The sequence below is a fragment of the Poeciliopsis prolifica genome, unplaced genomic scaffold (assembly GCF_027474105.1).
Source record: "Poeciliopsis prolifica strain line A6 unplaced genomic scaffold, Auburn_PproV2 SCAFFOLD045, whole genome shotgun sequence".
NCBI lineage: Eukaryota > Metazoa > Chordata > Actinopteri > Cyprinodontiformes > Poeciliidae > Poeciliopsis > Poeciliopsis prolifica.
The window spans coordinates 855,373-875,000 of NW_026562420.1; the positions used below are offsets into that span (position 1 = coordinate 855,373).

General features: G+C 41.0%; 2 protein-coding genes across 2 annotated transcripts in view; both read right to left on the reverse strand.

Moving 5' to 3' along the window:
• Positions 1–1,217: 1,217 nt before the first annotated feature.
• Positions 1,218–13,629, reverse strand: txndc11 (thioredoxin domain containing 11). The gene is made up of 13 exons (XM_055056657.1): positions 13,170–13,629; positions 10,967–11,063; positions 10,694–10,813; positions 9,660–9,757; positions 9,017–9,146; positions 8,802–8,895; positions 7,623–7,735; positions 7,316–7,519; positions 5,301–6,003; positions 4,666–4,874; positions 3,818–3,930; positions 3,648–3,728; positions 1,218–3,253 (listed from the first exon to the last, which is right to left on the reverse strand). The coding sequence occupies exons 1-13, from the start codon at positions 13,292–13,294 to the stop codon at positions 2,764–2,766; spliced, it is 2,577 nt and encodes an 858-aa protein (XP_054912632.1). The 5' UTR covers positions 13,295–13,629; the 3' UTR covers positions 1,218–2,763.
• A 1,743-nt stretch (positions 13,630–15,372) lies between these two features.
• Positions 15,373–19,628, reverse strand: part of LOC129376928 (bifunctional apoptosis regulator-like) — a 7,048-nt gene continuing 2,792 nt past the window's right edge. The window contains exons 4-9 of the mRNA XM_055056616.1: positions 19,405–19,498; positions 17,984–18,156; positions 17,657–17,801; positions 17,311–17,490; positions 16,481–16,677; positions 15,373–15,641 (exon numbers count right to left, since the gene is read on the reverse strand). Of these exons, the coding sequence (XP_054912591.1) occupies positions 15,449–15,641; positions 16,481–16,677; positions 17,311–17,490; positions 17,657–17,801; positions 17,984–18,156; positions 19,405–19,498 (982 nt within the window). The 3' untranslated portion in view covers positions 15,373–15,448. The remainder of the gene's footprint in view (positions 15,642–16,480; positions 16,678–17,310; positions 17,491–17,656; positions 17,802–17,983; positions 18,157–19,404; positions 19,499–19,628) is intronic.

Genomic DNA, 19,628 nt, shown 5'->3' on the forward strand with positions numbered 1-19,628 from the left:
TCATGTTACACTGTCCAGACCTGCTGCTGCGGCTCCAGACCTGCTGCTGCGGCTCCAGACCTGCTGCTGTGGCTCTCGCCCAGGGATTGAAGGACTTAGGACTGGGGGATGCCTGGCATTTTTGTAATCCAACCAGCAAAGATTGTTCATTCTGTTCCTATGTCCACAACACTTATTCAAGAATTGACATGTTTTTGACCTCACGCCCACTTTTGTCCCAAATTAAAGCCTGTTCTTATTTAGCAGCTGCGATTTCAGACCATAACCCCACACAAATGAAATTAGAATTTCATCAACCGGTTTCCTCTTCTGCTAGATGGGGGTTTAGAGAATATCTTCTTAGAGACCCTGAATTTGTCACTTTTATGAATACCAAAACTGACATGTATCTGGAAGTACATTTAAACACCTCACACTCAAATATATGGGTAGTGTTCAAAGCTTATATGAGGGGACAGATTATTTCAATATGTTTCAAATAAAAAACAAACAAAAAAGGGAACAGCTTTCTCAATTAGAAAAAGATGTAAGGACTTTGGAGATTGACCAGACAAGAACAAAGCATCTATTTTTGATTGGCAGAGTTAACTCAATTAAAATGCCTATATTACCTACATTTATTTACATATTTCAATGTGTCCCCTTTAAAGTCCCAACGACATTTTGTAAAAAAATTGGATAAAGCAATATCTCAATTTTTATGGCGAAAGAAGGTCCCAAGAGTTAAACTTCTTACTTTACAAGCTAGCATTAAGAGAAGCACATAAACTTACTCATACATATTTAGACATAAACACTTGATTTTGAGGTTGGTAACTTTTGTCTATAAAAATAGATGATTAATTTTTTTTATGACAGTATAAAAGATTGTGTGAAAAGAACGAGTTCCTTTTGCCCTCTGGAGAACTGTAGCACTCCTGATCAAAAACAACCAATCAGAGTCAGGGGGAGGGTCTTGGCACTAACAATCAATCTTGTGTACACACTGCTAAACAGCAGCGAGACATCTTAACATTCCAGGAAAACAGTTTTACCGTCCCCACTGTACTCATCCTGACAAAACACTGGCAAAGGTAAGAGACTTTTTCACACATGTGGATTATTTAAATAAATAAACGAGATAATGTTTTATTTCCAGTCTTCTGACAGACGGAGAGGTGAAACATGAGGACCGTCTTTAGTGATGCCTGATCAAAAATGAAGCACAAACAGCACCGCAAGAAAACCGAGACGTTTAATCAGTAAAAACCGGTGCAATATTTCACATGTAAACAACTGCAGCATCTCATTCTGAATACCTGAATAGTTACATAGAAATGTCTTAGTGAGTCAAAGATTTCTGTAAAAATAAATCAGTGTAGCAAAACCCATCATTACAACCACCCTTCAAATTAAATTATTCAAAAACAACAAACAATATTAGGTAGGATGAGACAAGGAATTTCTCTCCTCTGGTGAATACAGCAACGCTTTGCTTAAAACGTGTGGATTTGTACTAACCATTAAGAAAACACCCACTTGATTGTGTAAGAAACATGGAAGCATTGAACTAATGCAAAAAAAAAAAAAGATGTAAAGTTTGTAGAAAAATATTTTTTTTTATATTACTATCATATTTAGGTTGCAATTCCTCATGAAAAAGTTAAAAAGTTCACACTTTAACACAAACTGAAGTAAAAGATGGTTTTACATTTGACACCTGGACAGCAGGTGAGTTCACACAGAGGAGGCGGAAAACAAAAGGCCCCTTTTTTTTTAATCTCACAGATCATTCCTCCATCCGACTGAATCACGACAGCTCCTCCAATCCCTCTAATAAAAGTTAACAGTCTTTGTTTTATGACATGACTTTTATTGTGAAAGGAAGCAACTGGAATTCATCCCAGTTGGACTGGTTTCATCAGCGCCAACAAGTTGACCACAAGGATTCTTTCCCATGTCAGCCAAACCTTTTGACGTCCGTTTCCATACATGTAATTATTCCTGGTTACTAGTGTTTATATAAAATACAGATAATCTGTTATTGCTGTGTGAAAATATAATGCGCCGTTCTCCGTTCAAAAAACAACCAATCAGAGCCAGGTGTTAGCGCTGTCAATCCATCCTGTGTACATGCTGCTAAACAGCTGGGAAAAATACACCCTTTATCCTTTATCTTGTCGTCAGTGGCGACGCTAACAAGCCTTTGCATTCACAACTGGCTCTGCTGTCATCACGACCCTATATGAGCATGATTGACAGCGCCAAGACCCTCTTCCAAGCTCTGATTGATTGTTCTTGACTGAGTGACGTATTTTTACAGTTAGTATTGGGGACACCAGACTAGCTCAATTTTTTCAGATTTTCTGTCTCAAACTAAATTCATGACATGGTGAAAGTTTTAACAAATCTGCAAACAAAACTTTTTTAAAAAAAAAAAGAAAAGTTACCTGCTACCACTTTAAATTGTACAGGATCAAAAATGACGGATTTGGCTGAAAACAATTCATCAGAAATGAACCTGTGCATTTCCATGAGTGGCTGTATTCAAAGCACTTTGTAAGACTCGACCCGCTCCTCGCATCACCTTTCCATCTTTTTCTCTTTTCTTTTTTAAAGAATCCAGGTTAATCTCAGTTAACAACAAACCAACAACCTTTTTTAAGTTTAGGTCAAACATGACACCCTGTTTGCAGAGGCATACGTTCCTCTTCTTTCTGCACTTTTTAAAAGTCTAATCACAGCTTTTACTCCTTCAGTCCGTCCTTCACATCCGCCCTGTCATCAGGAAGCTCGGCGGCCGTCTTCCTGTCCCGCCTCCTCCCGGTCTGCCTCGTCCTGCTCGTCGGCCTCCGTCCGGTCCCTCAGCGCCTTCAGCAGGATTTTGAGCAGCACGTTCTCGTTCAGCAGGGTCTCCGAGGCGTCCGTCAGCTCCTGCAGACGCTTCAGCGCCTCGGCCAGCCGCCGGCTCTTCTCCTGCATCTGCTTCTCCAGGCTCTGCTCGATGCCGCGGATGTCGAACTTCAGCTGGCGGTTCTCGCGCCACAGCTGCGTCAGCTGCTGCGAGAGCCGCTGGCGGGCAAGGTGCAGGGTCTGGACTTCGTGCTGGAGGGCCAGGAACTCCGCGTGGAGGACGCCGCCAGAGCCGGATCCCGGTGCCGTGGCGGACGACCCGTCGGCCTGAAGCAGAGAGTCAGAGTGCTGCAGGATGAAGCGGAGGAGGTTTGGCAAGGTGATGGGAAGGTCAGTGGGATATTTCACACTGAGGTGCTTCCTTAAAGAGAAACAGAAACATTGTTAACGACCACTCTGTGGGAGAATGTGGCAATGTTTTTATCCTTTTCGTTTTTTAACTAAACCTTGGTGGAGGTTTTGTAAATAGGAGTTTTTAAAAAGACGCCCAACTTGAAGATGTCAAATTAAAATTATATTTGATATATGCAGCATTTTTATACCAACTTAGCTTAATATTGTTACTTGATTCTGCTGTAAAACGGCACTATGTGGCTGGAAACGCAGCATACCATCCCTTTGATGATTAAAACACAGATTTGCTACCAGAATCAAAAGGCCATAATAACTCTCCCGCTCTGACAGGGACATCCTGCATTCAGCAGAAATGAAATGTTGTTGTGTCAGTGATTCTGACCAGCTGTACAGAACCTCACCTGTGTCTGGGGAACAGCAGGATGGAAGGGACGTGATCCACCATGAACTCCCAGGGAAGGTCGTTACGAGCCACATTCACCCTGAACACAGAACAGGGAGCTTACAGTGTTTTCATTTCCACGATCCTCTGACAGCAGGACTGACAGGGAAATGGTCAGAGGAAGGGCACCTGGCCACGGTGATGGTGTGGTTCCCCTGCAGCAGTCGGGCCAGCTGGATGAGGACGTGGTTCAGAACGGAGCAGAAGCCGCACCACTGAGTGTAATAGAACAGCAGCACATCCTGCAACGGCAAACCCACATTACATTCACCAAAAACCCCCTGATCTTTGTTTTTTCTTAACGTTCCAGTTGTTCTGTTTTTCTTCGAGTTGCCATTTTGTCAAAATTTCTTGCTTTATTCTTCCACATTGACATTAAAAACAAACGTGACCGAAACTTTGTCAATATTTGACTGACGCCGGAAAAAAAATCTCTCAACTTCACAATCGCGTTGTTCCCGTCATATAAGAAACGCAAATAAAATCACAGCTGAATGTGTTTAACGACTTATCGCTAACGACTTGGCAATAAGTCACAAAAAAACATGCTGCGCCACGAGGAATGACTCCAACTACTTCCTGTCGTCGTCTTCTTCGTGGTTTGCGTCAGTGGCAACATCCGCTTGATCAGGTGAAAACGTGTTTCTACTGCAGTTCGTAAAATAAACCAATTTTGATGCGGTCAAAAATAAATAAATAAATAAATAGACAAGGAAAAGACACTGGATTGTAGAGCCAAATCTTTTGATCAAAAATAAGTTTTCCGAAATTGACTTGTTTCCATCAAGCAAATAAATTTTCAAAATGAAAATTATGTAATTATATAGTCAAAGAAATGCAGCTATTGATCCAACTTCTCTCCCTTGAACTTTTGATTAAGTTTAGAGCAAAAAATAATATTCCACTGTGCGGATGCCTCAATTTCCATAAAAAAAAAAAAAAAGATTCCAGGCAATCTGAATATTTATTTTTCAAACCTTTTGATGGTCCATGATGGAAGACACGAAGGAGGAAGTGGTCAACTCAGTGATGAGGCGGTGCTGCTTGTGCTGCTGTTCCTCCGGAGGATGAGCTCCACCTCCACCTCCACCTCCACCTCCACCTCCACCCTCCTTCCTGTCGTCCTCTCCAACCAAATGTCTCTGCAGATGGCTGTGTGGTGAGCTGAAGTTCCTGATGAATGTCTCTTCGGTGTGACAAAAGAAGTACACATTGCGTCTTATTAAAAACACAAAAAGAAGAAGACAACAAATCACTGTCTATTTTTCAGGAGTCATGGTGACGAAAACTGAAAATGCTGCTCCGCAAGTGACCCAACAGGCTGTTGCTAGGTAACCAAAGAGTGAGCAGTAGCCTTGCTAAGCTAGCTGTGAGAGGTTGAGCAGCTAAAGTCTTTCTTTGGCCTACATCCCCCAGAATTGGATGTTATCTATTGATATTGATCACCTGTCTAATCACAATATATATCGCTATTGATTTATTGGGCAGCCATGAAAAAGAGAATAACTGAGTTTCTTCAAGGCACTTCTTTATTGCTTTGCTTTTTGTTTTCTACACTCCACCTGACCAGTTTTTGAGAAGACATAAAACTACAGCTGACCGTCAGCCTTACCTAAAGACTCTGTCAGCGTGGCGCCTGGGTTGTGCTGAAGAACGTAATGAACCTCGTATTTCAGGTTGATGATGGCTACAAACGTCCAGTCCCGGTCACCATCGCCTTCTGTGAAAGCCCCTTTATGAACAGAAGAGTTTTTTTGACTCGACGCTCCGAGCCGCTCTGCCAGAGGCCAGTTGAGGCCAATGTCCAGTACGTAAAACCTGAGAGTCCTGTTAGTCCGACAATGCAGCCCTGTGATGCCGTCGTTCTCCTCCTCCTCCTGGACGGGAGCAGAGGATGGAGGGACGGCTGGAGGAGGAGGAACTCCGGGCTCTTCTTTGGCTTGTGATTCATTAAGCTGAGGTTCTACTTTTTTACAGCAGGCACTGAACTGAGTAAAGGGACTGTAGCTGCTCACGTAGTGGCTGCAGCCTTCTGAGGTCGCGCTTTTCATGAATATGGGAGAGGGTGGCTGGTGAAGGCAGCAGCGGTTCAGATAAGCCCTGAATCGGTCTCCTTCTCGCGAAGCGGAGGGGAACAAGCAGCGAGCCGAGGAGACGGGGAGGCTCGGCCCGGACAGCCTGAGGCAGACCTCGCACGCGCTGGTTCTGGACTCCAGAATGGGAACGGATAGACAACACAGCGAGGTGTAGAAGGGGAGACGGTCGTCTGCGCTAGACTTCTCGCAGGAGTGATAACGTACAGCAATGTCTGCAAACTGAAACACAAAAGGAAGAAGAAGCTAATCATGAACTGAATCATTAACAGCCTGGCGGGCCACCAGGCTCTGCTTGCCCCTCCACCAGGCTAAGAGTTGTTTGTATAAAAAAATCCCATTTAAAATACACATCAGTAACAGCGACAGTAAAGATGGTTTAAGCTTGGTCCATAGTTGATGCACTGCTTACGCTGTCCCTGTACCTGCCCTCATATTATTTCCCAATTATGATGCCTGTTTGGTCACCTCCAAATTTTATCACTTCACATTTGTAAACACAAAAAAAAACTTCCCGAAATCTCCAAAATAAAACCTCACTGTGAGGAATTCACTAAATACATAAAATACTGAAACACAGCACCTATGTGAAAGACCTGATGCAAATCAGGCAGGAATTTATCGTATCGTTTATCATGATACGTTTCTTCAATTCCAAGTTATTGAGTTATTTTTCTCAGCTGTTTGTTCAATAAACGTGCATCAATAAATTTGAAAATAAGATTGAATGCAGTTACTGTATACGTTTTGTTGATATAAATCACAATTATTGATGGTGGTGTGTTTTTCAAGAGCGTATCGGTGTAGTGGTGCTACGAATGCTCGGCCACGCCGTCGCAAACATTTGGTTATCTAAGAAAGTAGTAATTTGTACATCAATTTTGAATCTTTAAGATTCTGAAATTATCCATGTAATAGTTGGTATATACAGCATTTTCAGAACATATGAAGAACACAGTTACTTGATTAGAATATAAAATATCACTATCTGGCTGGAAAACACGTAATATGTCCCTGCCCTTTAATTAACGTCCCCAACTACTTGTTTCTACATGGAAGGGATAACATTTCCTTACTGGAACATAACATCCACATTTGATAAAAAAAATAAACATCCTAAATTAACTGCTATATTGTTTAGAAACCAAGAACATATTTCTTTGAGAACCATGTGTCAAAACAGACACGTGGTTTAGAATACACTAGACTGTCTCTTTGAAAGAGACATGGTTAAAACTTCAAACCAAAAAATCTAATCAGAAGGTAACCGACAGTGAACCCTGTGGCATACCACAGGTGATACAGAATGATAAATGGACTGAAATCATACAGGATTATGTTTTTTAGTCATAGCAACCACTCAAAGCTCTTCACACAAGGGTCACATTCACCCACACACAAGCGTGAAGCTGGACTTAAACCAACAAAGTTTCAGACTTCTAGATGACTAATCATTGTATCTAGTCTGGGAAACATTTTCACTGCAGAAATCATGCCAATTCTTACTGAATCCATATGGTGCATGAGTGTTCACCTGCTGTAGTATGGCACTTGGCTCAGACTGCAGGGGGTCGTGTGGCATAAACAGAAGTAGTGCAGGGCCTTTCGTCAACTCATCCTCCAGCAGGCGGGACTTCGTTCCCGGAGGCACCAGCCACTGGACGACCGTCTCATAGTGCTCAAACACCCACTTGCAGACCACCTCCGATGTAAAGTTTAGCTTCTTTCTTGGAAAAATCTGGGTGGGAAAACACACCCACGGTGTGAACAACTGTGAACGTGATCAACATTCAGTGCTTGTGTGTGGAACAAGGTCGTGCTGGCCCAATGATGCTGCCTACCAAAGAAGAGTTGAATCTTCTGTGCAGGTAAACCGTTTCATCCTTTGTGAGTGAAACGGCCTCTGCCACGTGTTTGCTCGTCACAACTCCGAACCGCACAACGCCGTGGAAATCTGCACAGAGTAAAACCGCTAAAGCCACAGTTCGCAACTTTTACAAAAAATATATATATTTTTTTACATATTTGTTAAAATTATCACTATATAACATGAGACAGGTAATCTGTGAGGAGAAAAAAGATGCTCCACTGCCTTTTCTCTACAGTCCTGCTGTCATCTGACCCGACACACAGCTAAATCAGAAACCAATCAGAGCCAGGAGGAGGGTCTTAGCGCAGTCAATCATCCTCGTTCACACGCCCGCTCATGTCCTCCTGTTTGCTCTTTGCTATGCGGCAGCTGGTTCAACACAAAGGAGCCCGTCATGAATGCTAACTAGTTAGCATGACCACCGCTGACAGCAGTTCTGTAACAACGAATTGTTTTTCCACCATTCGCATATTGAGTAGTGCATACTCTAGAATGACTGAGAGCGCTAAGACACTCCTCCTGGCTCTGGTTCATTGTTTTTTACTTAAATTGACGACAAAAGTCAATTGAACAAGTTAATTAATCTAACAAGTACATTCACAATGCGGTGTAGTGTACAGTGACTTCTGCCAGGCACTGCTGAATAAATACACTCGATTTACTGCTTGTCAGACCACATTGTAAGAGCAGAAATTTTGGCTGGTTGTGGCTCTGGAGGAGACAAGTGTTTAACATAATGAGAAGGTGCAAAGACATGACTAATGACCAAGCAACCGTTGCTATTCATTCACATAGGAAGAGTTAGACGGATACTTCTAAACTATCGGAGAAAGTCAGAAGTAGAATAAGAAGACAGGTGTTTATATTCCCAAGAGTAAGGAATTCGGCAAATCCCTCCCAATGTCAATACAGAGTTGCTAGAGGCCTGTTGGTAAGCTAAATGTTAGCGTTGTTCTGTTATTGATGAAAGACGTTCAGTTTATAAAATAGTTGATAAATTATTGCTTCTGAAGTTGGCCCAACCAGCTACAGGTGCTCAGAAGCTTTCACTTCACCGTGTTGACAATCATTTAAACTGTTTTTTCCCTTGTGACTGTGTAGAAAATGTCAGTGAAATGTGGGGAGGAAACCATGATCGTAGGGCTTTTACCTCTCCTTAGGGTCTGCAGGGCAGAGGACAGGTAGGTGATGTACCCTGGAGGCTGTGGAGAGGAATTGAACTGGAAGAAACCCACCACACCGGACTGCCAAAACAAGAAACAGATGGTAAGAATGAACTAATGCACAACTGGACAAACCGAGGGTTTAATACAACATTCAAGCTCTCATGTTTGTTTCATTAAACAACCTGAAGCCATAGGATACCTCGTGCTGGGTCAGAAAGTTTTCGAGATGCGCTCTGGTCGGGAGGTAAGTCAGTGGTGTGATGACTCTGAGGGTAAAACTTTCAATATATGGAGCCACAAACGGTCCTCTGTACTCGATTGGCCCAAACCTGCAACAACAGAAGCAACACATGAACAACTCAGAGGTACAATTTGGAAAGTTAGATAAAATCTACCTTATTGGTAATCTATTTCTATTGCCATGTACGGCGTGTCCAAAGTGTTCCTAGCCTACAATTCAACAACTTGACTTGGCTTTTTGAAAACTAACACAATTAAAATGGGAAACACAAACTAATGACATTCTTCACTGACAAACAGGCGCTCCATCCATTAAACTGGGCTAATTAAAGGAAGAGCTTTTGAAGAAAGATTGACCCATATCCTGTTCTTGTCAAAGAAAATTCACACAAAAATGTTTTGACAAAAAAAATTTAATTAGGCCATATTTTTTTTTGTCTAATAATGTTTAAAAACTTGTTTTATCAAAATATAAAGTACTTAGTTTATTGATATGGTAAAAATAAATAAATAAATACAATGCAATAAAAGTTGTTTTGATAAAAAATTTTAAGTCGTTCGCTGATATGTGTTTCACACCCCAAGCCACTGTTCCTCCTTACCTTCTGTAGAACAGATGGATGATGGGGTAGTGATAGAAACGTTTCTGCCTCCTGCATTTCCCCTGATTCCACCAGCAGTTAACAGCCACAAACTGCACCTGCAACACAGAAACCAACTAAGCTGCACCAGAGAAACTAAACCAAATGAAGGTTTTGATGCAAATTTCTCCAGTCGTGCAGAAAGGACTCCTTCACTTGCTTCAAAACTGAAGGAGTGAGAATTTTTTCTAATGTGCAGCCATTGCCAAAGGTGTCCAAGTTGCTATACAGGGTAATCAGGTGAAATTTAAAATGGCTGTTATGTATTTTCAGGCTGAGAGCACTGTTTTATGGCACAATCAAGTAACTATCCTGCTTTCAGTTTTTACATTTTAGATGTATCAAATAGGACTTAAAAAACTGACTTTGAAATGTAACGCTTTGAAATTGGGCCTCTGTCTCTTTAAGAAACTCTGTCTCTAACACTGCACCTGCAGGAAGTCACCTCTCTATTAACCCTTTAACAAAGTTTTTTGAGAAGTAGCTCCAATAATGAGCTCAGTATACTCAGCTCCACCAGGTGTTTGCTAATTGCTACAGGCTAGTCTGAAGGACCCACAGGAGAAGACTGCTCTGTGAGGTGGAAGCTCAGATGGTTGTACAACTGCAGCTCCGAGGAGGAGCTTCGTTCTGAAAGGCGGAGCTAGGTCCACCCAGGTGTTTTGCCCAGCTGAGTGGTTGCCATAGGAGATTAAAGGATTTCTCAAACATGCATGACAGAATCAAAGCAACTCTCCAGGTATGTTTTTGATGTATGAATAACATTATAACCTGAAGCGAAACTAATAGTCATATTTCACAGACTTGTATATATATATATATATATTTTAGACATATTAGTACATTTATATCTTTACATATATATTTACCCCTGTAGATGCTTATAGTGCATTATGACAGAAAGAGCCACAGCTGGAAGCTGCCCCTCCACCGGCTGTTTTAACACCTGGTTCCAACTTAAACCCTCCTGCTTTCAGTGGTTTGTGCCTCCATACCTGTTTGGCCAGCTTCTTAGCAACCTGCGTCACTTCCTGTCGAGCAGCCATGGAGTGAGCACACCAGGGAGCATAGAAGAAAATGAAAGACACCTCGGCCATGTTCCTGAGACGTTCCACCTGCAGAAAAAAAATCAGTAATTTATCTAAGGCACAGAGTTTATTTCACATGATGCTCGTCTCAAATCTACCCACGGAGAAGGATCCACTACATTTAATAAAGCGAGCCTTATTTTTGTGCTTTTGTCACCACACGGCGTTACTGGTCCTCACCTGGTCCAGCTGACCCAAGTAGAGGTCCACTACCGGGGCATCGGCAGAGAAGAACCGGATCGGAGGCCGCGCCGCCGCCACCACATCCTTAGCACGGCTACACATGGAAATAATGAAAAGAGGAGTGGAAGGAATGATGATCAATAACATAAACTGGTTGTAGCTCTTTATTAGTAACAGCACAAATCTGCATCAGTCAGAATTGGTCAGTGGCACATATACCACCTGAGTAACCCAGATTCTGTTTAATTCAATATATATAAATGTAAACACTGGCCAGCAGAAAGTACACTGCGGGGTTAACTTGTAGACTTTACTAAATTCAAAACAATGTGCAGAAATGCATTTACAGATTAAAAAAAGTGGGGATTTTCAATTTTGATGCATTTAGCACACACACAAAAAAAAACGTCTTTCACCTGACGTTCAATTTTATTTTATTTTTTTATGTTATGCTTATAAAAAGATCTTAGCAATGTTAGCAAGTCACTCTTGTCTTTGGTACTGTGGAAAAATACAATTTAATGCAAACATATTTTCTTTGGAAATCTTATTGCAGCTAACCATCTGGCATTAATTACATTTCCTGCTTCAATTTAAATGCTTCTTTGTTATATCCCGAGCTCAGGCAGCAGGATATGCTGCAGATCATTAGCAAACTGCAACTTGGCTCAGGTCCTTCTGGTACTGATGGAACTATTGAAAAAAAAAACATAAATAAATAAATCAGAGACTTTATCATTTTAGCCATTCTGCCCAACCCAAGATGGCTCTGAAAGCTGGGGGACAATAGTAAATCCAGAACTGTATCCAGAAAACACAACACTAGAGGAAACATTACTAATTTATTTATTTCTTTTTTTGTTTGCATTTTCTTTCTGAACATTTTCATGTGATCTTTCACCATCAGACCAAGAAAAGCCTGACAACTTCTGCTCTCCATGTTCCAGTGGGTCAGTGTGGCATCAACTGATCAGGAAATGACAGGAATGACTCCATACTGGGCTGAGAATACAAATCTCTGTGCTGATAAAAAAAAACAACAAAACAAAACAAACAAAAAAAAACAAATACGAATTATCTAGCATAGGTAAACAATTATAGAATGTTCCAAGAGATTTCTACAAATTCTGCAGACCTCAAGGTGGACTTTAGTTACAAGGTGTCCAATTTTACAGTTTGGATTCTGTCACCTCCAAGCCATGAAAACCGAGCAGTGCTTGTGTCCATCTTGAGAACAATGAATCAGAATTGTTATACTAAGACATTTATCGCGATAAATGATAAACAATATGAATTTACACAGACCAATTGAGCCAGAGTACCCGCTGAGAAACCATTCGTTCAAGAAGAGATCATGTAGGGCAGGGGTGTCAAACTCCAGTCCTCGAGAGCCTCTGTCCTACAGTTTTTCTATGTGCCACAGGTACAAAACACAGGAATGAAATGGCTTAATTACCTCCTCCTGGTGTAGATCAGTTCTCCAGAGCTTGCTAATGACCTAATTATTCTATTCAGGTGTGGTGCAGCAGAAGCACAACTAAAAGTTACAGGACACCGGCCCTCAAGGACTGTATGTTGACACCCCTGATGTAGGACAAAGGTGTTAAAATCTTGCAGTGTACAGATGTTCCCCAGGTACAAAACACTGGAATGAAATGTATTAATTACCTCCTCATTGTGTAGATAAGATCTCCAGAGCCTTTATGACCTGATTATTCTGTTCAGGTGGTGCAGCAGAGGCACAACTAAAAGTTACAGGACGGTGGCCTTCGAGGACTGGAGTTTGAGACCCCTAATGCAGGGTGAACCTGATGTGGATTTGAACTCACGACCTCTTAACTCTTGTTCTTAACTGGCGTTTTACTCTGAATGAAAAAGAACCGGTCCTACAGAACAGCCAGAGCTGAATCATATGCGTGACCCAAACAAGGAGTAATGATCCCACACAACTGAAGTTATGAACAGAAGAACCAGAGCCAGTGGCTGTTCAAAATGGATCAACTCGATGGTTAATCCTCTGGTCTGTCAGCACACGTCAGATTAGCTACAATGACCGGGTAACCGTGGCTCATTCCAACCAAACTATCCCAAAACAAAGACGCCCATGTTCGGAGTTTGGGCTTAAATCCCCCCCCACACACACACACACACACACAAAATAGCACAAACCTCCCCCCCAGAAACAGAAAGTTGTTTGTACCTGCATGTGAACCGAACCGCCAGTACGAGCAGGACGCTGAGCGCGATGGCCCCGCAGAGAACGTCTGGTCTCCGGGCCATCAGTAACAGCACCTGCCGGAGAGACTGCCGCACCCGGCGCAGCATTACCGCCTCAGGTCAGCTCTCCACAGCATTTATAGGCCCCGGATGCCGCTCAACGCCTTCATTTGCCTCCCAGGGCAGGAGGGTGACTGGTTCGGCCAGGGACAGAGTGGAGCTGGATTGGACATGGGTGCTGTTCGTGTTTAAGGTATTCAAACACGGCCAGTCCAACCTTTCTTCCCCACGTAGACTTTTTACTTCCGCGACAACGGCGTCAGGGAGAGTCCACAAAGCGCACCGCGCTGGATGAAACGTGAAATACGCCGAAGATTTTTATAACATTGCGGATTAAAAGCGTCATCACAGCTCACGACAAAAAACGTCGAAGATATGTCGACCATTTCATAAACAAAATGAATTTTTTCCCTTCTGGGGTGGCACGTTTGTTTATTTTCGCGTACGAGCTCGAATCTGCGTCTTTAAGAAATCGCTTCAGTGGTTTTGACGTTACTAACGTCGCTGCCGCGCTCGCTATGATGTTTTAACACAAGGGGGCAGTGTTTTCAAAATCAGCCATTTATGATACTGCTTCAGAAGTTGTTCATAATTATATTTGACATATACAGTGGCAGTTTGGATTTTATAAATCCACTCTTAATTTATTTAAAAGCGTAATGACTGAATGCTTCAGATTCAGTCAGAATTATCTGGCTTAAAGATCTAAAAAAGGAGAGTGACACTAAAAATATTTTATTTTTAAACGGGAATATATTGAAAGAAATTGGACATGGCTCAGCATAATTTACTGTTTTACAGCAAATTCCTGTTTGGCAGAATATATGGGGGGATTTCCCCCGTGTACAAAAGACACGAAATCCTGCTTTCAGACTAAAACTGTGCAGAATCAGGAAGAGCAAAAATATAAAAGAAAAATACAACTATATGAAAAACATCAAAGTTCACTGTCTTAAAGAAAAAGAAACATCTAAAAATGATCCTGAAATGCTAAAAAATGGGGGGCAAAGACAGATGCCTATAAAACAGGTTAGGAGATAACTGACCTAAATTACAGTAAATTATAAATATAATGATACATATCAGGGCATCAGCATTATATATTTTTAACCAATCCTCTATTTTCTTTACCTAACCCATTTCTGTGGGAGTGAAAATATCAAATGTTTGTATTCATAGGGTATTTTCCATAAGAGCAGAAGAAAACTGAAAACAATTGAATGGCTTAAAAAAAAACTATTTTATTCATTCGAGAACATAAAAGAGCTCAGTCACAGTGTCAAATGTTAAGTGCAAATAAACATAGTAATAAAAAAAAAAAACCTAATAATTCTTCAATTGGCTTGGTCCAATAAAAAAAATGGAAAAAGACACTGCAACATTTTTTCTTTAAACAATAAAAGATGTGCAACTGTATTTATCAGCAGTGTAGGCAACTAAAAAAAAAGAAAAAGAAAAAACATTAAACATTTTAAAATATCAATTTTCATCAGTATCTAAACAAATTTCAAGATTTTATCTTTAAATTCAGTTTTGTAAATCTTGCAGCAACACAATCTGCTAAAGAAGCCTTCAACAGATTGTTGAAAACTCTGAACAGAGCGAATGCTGAACTATAAACTGCAATAGTCAACACCACATAATTTCAACAAATCTCATAACATGGAGTTTTGGAATAGATTTGTAGCAAGTAACTCAAAATTCAAATAAAATATTTTCATCTTGATGAAGTAGCTGTGCAATTCCTCAATGATTAGAAGCTCGCTAACAAAAGTCTTTCGACTACAGAAGTCAAAGAAACAATGAAAAAAACAAAAAATCTTGTTTTGAGTCCTCAATAGTGACGTTCATGCTCAACTCTTTAATACCATCAGTGTTCAGTCCTGACTTCCTCCTGGTATTGTCACTGGGATCCAATAGGCATTGTGGTTTTTAACACGCAGAAGACGTCCAGATATTGCAGCAGTGATCAGTTGTTTCTCCAAAGACGGCTTGGAGTCCGTCTTGTTCCGAACTGCAAAGACTAAAGACAGGAAGACAGGAAACCTTTCAAACATTAGATGAGAAAAACTCATCTGAAATTATGGATTAAAAACCCCCCAAAAAGAACCCTCCAGTCCTGCAACTTGGACTTCATACGGGGCTTTATTTAGGTTGCTGTCAACTCTACAGCATAGCGTAGGCACTGACATATGCAGTTTGTTATTGGGCCCGTGTTTCAGGGTGCATCAGCTGCTGCACCACCAGGTCTATGTTAATGATGGGACTGAAGTAGAGGGCCCAGTAAAAAAAGCAGTTGCACACAAACTGTGGGATAAAAGGCCACAGGAGGGCAAAGGCGAATCCCTGAGAGAGCATCTTCCACAGGTGGCTCCACGTCTTCTGTGGCAGAGTCCTGCAAAAAAACAAAATGGTACAAATTAGCTAGAATGCTAGTGTCATTTTTTAAAGTAACTTTCTTTTCCTAGGCAGGTGTTTAGGCCCCCTTTGCTTAGAGCATATTCTCTTTGGAACCTGAACCTGAAAGATAAAGTGACAAAGCAAAAACCAAAGTCCAGGTGTGTGTGTAAGCTAAATAAATGAAGAGCACACATCTGTGGGGAACTGCTACTACAGCACAGTAGGTAGACCTAACCAGCACTTTTATTTTTCTTTTGTGCCAAGAGAAGAGAATCCATACAGATTCTCTTGTGCATCTTGATTTTCACCTTGGATTTACACTACAAGCGTCTCTGCTCTGCTGCGCTGTGCAGCACATTTCACTGGCGGAGCGAAGCCGTTCCTGATCACCTAGATTTACACTTCGTGCAGCTCTGTGCAAATCCAAAAGTGATCCAAGAAGCATGTCGGAAATGAATGCCAACAATAACATGTATGGGTGCACCAATTGCAGTTTTCTGGCTGACCACCAATTACCGATCTTTTAAAAAAACAAATCAGATTTTGGCCGATACCATTTTTTTTTTTTTTTGTCTTTAATGCTGCTTATTATAACAAGAAAGTTGTTGAGTTAATTATAAAACATGCAGATATAACTTGGTGAGCCGGTCTGTCAGTAGATAACATCTGTGGATAAGATCAGCTTCATATGTAAAATGGGCCAATCACCAATCTCTCAAAATGAAGGAAATCGGCACCGATAAATAAAAAGGAGAAGTGGTGTCATATAAAACCGAAACTTTTCCATGGCATGGTGGGAAGAAGGCGTCAAGGAGCAGACAGACAGAACAGTACCTGACTGGGGCTGTGTTCCAAAGCCTCCACAGAGAGAAAGCCTCCAGCATAGTGAGCAGCATGGCGTTGACGATGATGAAGCGGGACGTCCAGTAGTGGACCGCCAGCCAGTCCCAGGCGAACTCCGCGATCAGCTGGTATGGAAGCATGAAGTACTTCACGAGAAACTCCCCCCACTGCTGCCAGCTGGGCTCCACCTAACACACACAGGGACACGGCAGAAGCTGTCTGTTTGACGTCAATAAAACCCACCGAACTGAAACAGTAGAAGTGATTTGGCGTCACCATGTGGGCGAAGGGAAAAGGAAAACCGTTCAGCCTCCACGTCTTCATCCACAACTCACCGTTTCATTATGAGGCATTCATTTGGGTGTTAAATAGTCTGAACTATTTTTTTAGAGTGAAATTATTTCATAACAATGCAACTTATACGCTTCTTTTTTCAATACCGTTTATCTTGGTCTTGAGGAATGTGTGTTGACTTCTTGTGAGACATTCAGACAACTTAAAACAGTCGAACAGTTCATTTAATCCAAAACTACTCAGTAAACTAATGTTTTTATCCCAATAATACATCTGTTTTCTCTGTTCATCTTAAACGTTGGCTCCAAAATTCCTATTTTCAAATTATAATTCCATTTGTTTATGGTTTTCAGTTCAATCTCCTGTCAACAGAAAACAATAACGCATTATTTTAGGTTGACTTATAAACAACATAGTATATTAATAGTCACAGAGCCATCGTTGAACAGTAGGGGTAAACAGACGACAAGCATCCATTTACCAACTAGATGCTTTTGAATGACTTCTGACTGGATAAAGTGTGTTACCTGTGTGTGGAGGAATCGGCTCTCCACTGTGTTATTGACGTGTGTGACGGCCGGGCAGCAGGTGTGCAGGAAGGGCAGAAACGTCTCAGAATAATCAAATAAATACAAATAAAAAATGGTGAGACGAGGGGAGCGTTTCAATGCGTACAGCAAGAACAGAGATTTTCCTGCATTGGCCGCCTGGAAGATACCAAGAAAAGCAGTCAGAGGTCAAGTCATGTTAATATCTGAAAACAAAATCTTCTCTACTACTGCAAGAAGCAATCTGCAATCTCATCAAATCTTTTATTTATTTATGTTTTTGGATGTCGCTGCTTAGCTTCAGCTGTTCAAACGTGGAGCTTACTTTGTATTCCCAGAGGTTCTGCGGAGGTTTGACCCCCAGCGCTTTAATTCGCTCCAATTCTGCTAAAACAACACGTCTGTGTGTCTGCTTCTCTATGTTGAACGGCGGTTTTACCAGATCTTCGTCTCCCAGCATCAAAAGTAACCTGAAACACAAGAATTAGCGTCGCAACGGTGAAAAAAAACCCACAGGGGAGAACAAGCTGAAATCTTCTGATGCGTATTTGTATCGAGTATTAGCTGCTGGGAGCAGTCTGGGCTTAAATGTGTCTGCATCAAACTATTACGACACCGACATAAACAAAACGAATCAGTCCAATGTTTCTACCTTCCATTGACACTCTCCACCTGGAAAAGTTTTCTGTAGTTCTCGGTCCACGGACCCAGCTGCTCCAGCCATGAAACGACCTCTTCTGGTGTCCAATGAGACACCGGCTTACTAATCAACAAGTCGTCCTGCTCCAGTACTCCGCTGCCCACGTGGTGCACCAGCACTATCACCTGGACACAATAGGAAATTACAAAAACACTAAAATAGTCGCTAATTTTAGAATCACAACAGAAATATTTATTGTTCCCCACAAGGGATTAAAAGGAATATAAAAGAAGCAAAGTGAAAGCAGAAAACAATATAGCAAGACTGCACACTAAGGGCAAATTTAAAACAAAAGAAAATAATGTTAGTTATTCAACATAGCATGTTGAGATTGTCATTTTATTTTCCTTCCTATCATGTAAAGTAGTTTGAATTACCTTGTTGCTAAAATATTCCATTATATGACAGTGTGCTAACGACCTTTTTTTTTTTTTAAATCTACACAAATTCAAAATAGATTGTCCTGCATTAACTGAAGATGATTTCAAGCACACTTTGTGTTTTCTGATTTTATCAATATGCTTGCAGAAACAAACAAAACAAAAACAAAAATTAGGTTCATACACAGGACAGAAAAATATATCTTACATGGTATTTATATGCAATCTCATATTAGATACCTTTAGTGACTAATCAGAGAAGCATAACATTTGCAATGGCAAGCCAAAGTGTTTAGAAATGTCAAGACATGCAACTCTGTTCAGTGCATCTGTGCCTGGAATGTCATTACAGTTCAGAGCATTTAGCTGCTCCGTTAAAACCAACATAAGTTTTGGTCAAGTGCTGTTGATGCTTATTGATAGAGATGCATCACCGTTTGCAGGGAAAGTTCCCTCATTTAAAAAACGAGAGAGAAAATAGAGCTGAAAATTGAAAAAAAAGAAGAGAAAAACAAGAAACCCAAACTACCTAAAATTCTGCACACACATCAACACTGAACTGTCTATAAATAACCTGACTGAAGTCTATCCTTGTGATGTCATCTATTTACAAGGACCTTTATTTACATGATACTAGTGAATACTCAAATATACAAACAATTTTACTGCCACGTGGCAAGGCACACAGTGACATTGCTCCCAGGTGCCACATGGACAAAACAAACATGTTCTTTTGTCAGCAAAATAAAACGACGAAAAAAAAGCCAACAGCTGACCCTTAGAGCGACTGCTGTGATAACATTCAACCATTAGATGGAGCAGGATTGCTTACGCATGTCTAATGTAGTTAGCAAACGGTATAATATGCATTTAAGAACTTAAGACCATATTTATAAACAACATATCAAAATGTGAGAATTACTAAACCCTCATGCTCTGCTTGTTGCCACCTTAAACACACAAGCAGGATTCTTTCTTCCATGTTGTACTTACCGCCACACATGTCAGTGCAGTTAAGACTCCAGAGCAGAAGAAACTTGCTCCTTTATGCTGTCTTGTCCTGGGTTTACCCAACTTGTCACCATACCTAAGAAAGATAAGCAAAGACGAAAGGTTTTTATTATTATTATTTTTTTAAAACACAAAGCAATAATAATTATCAAGCTGAGCCCCTAAATATTGTGAGGATGTAAAGTCTAAAATTCCCAACAATAGAA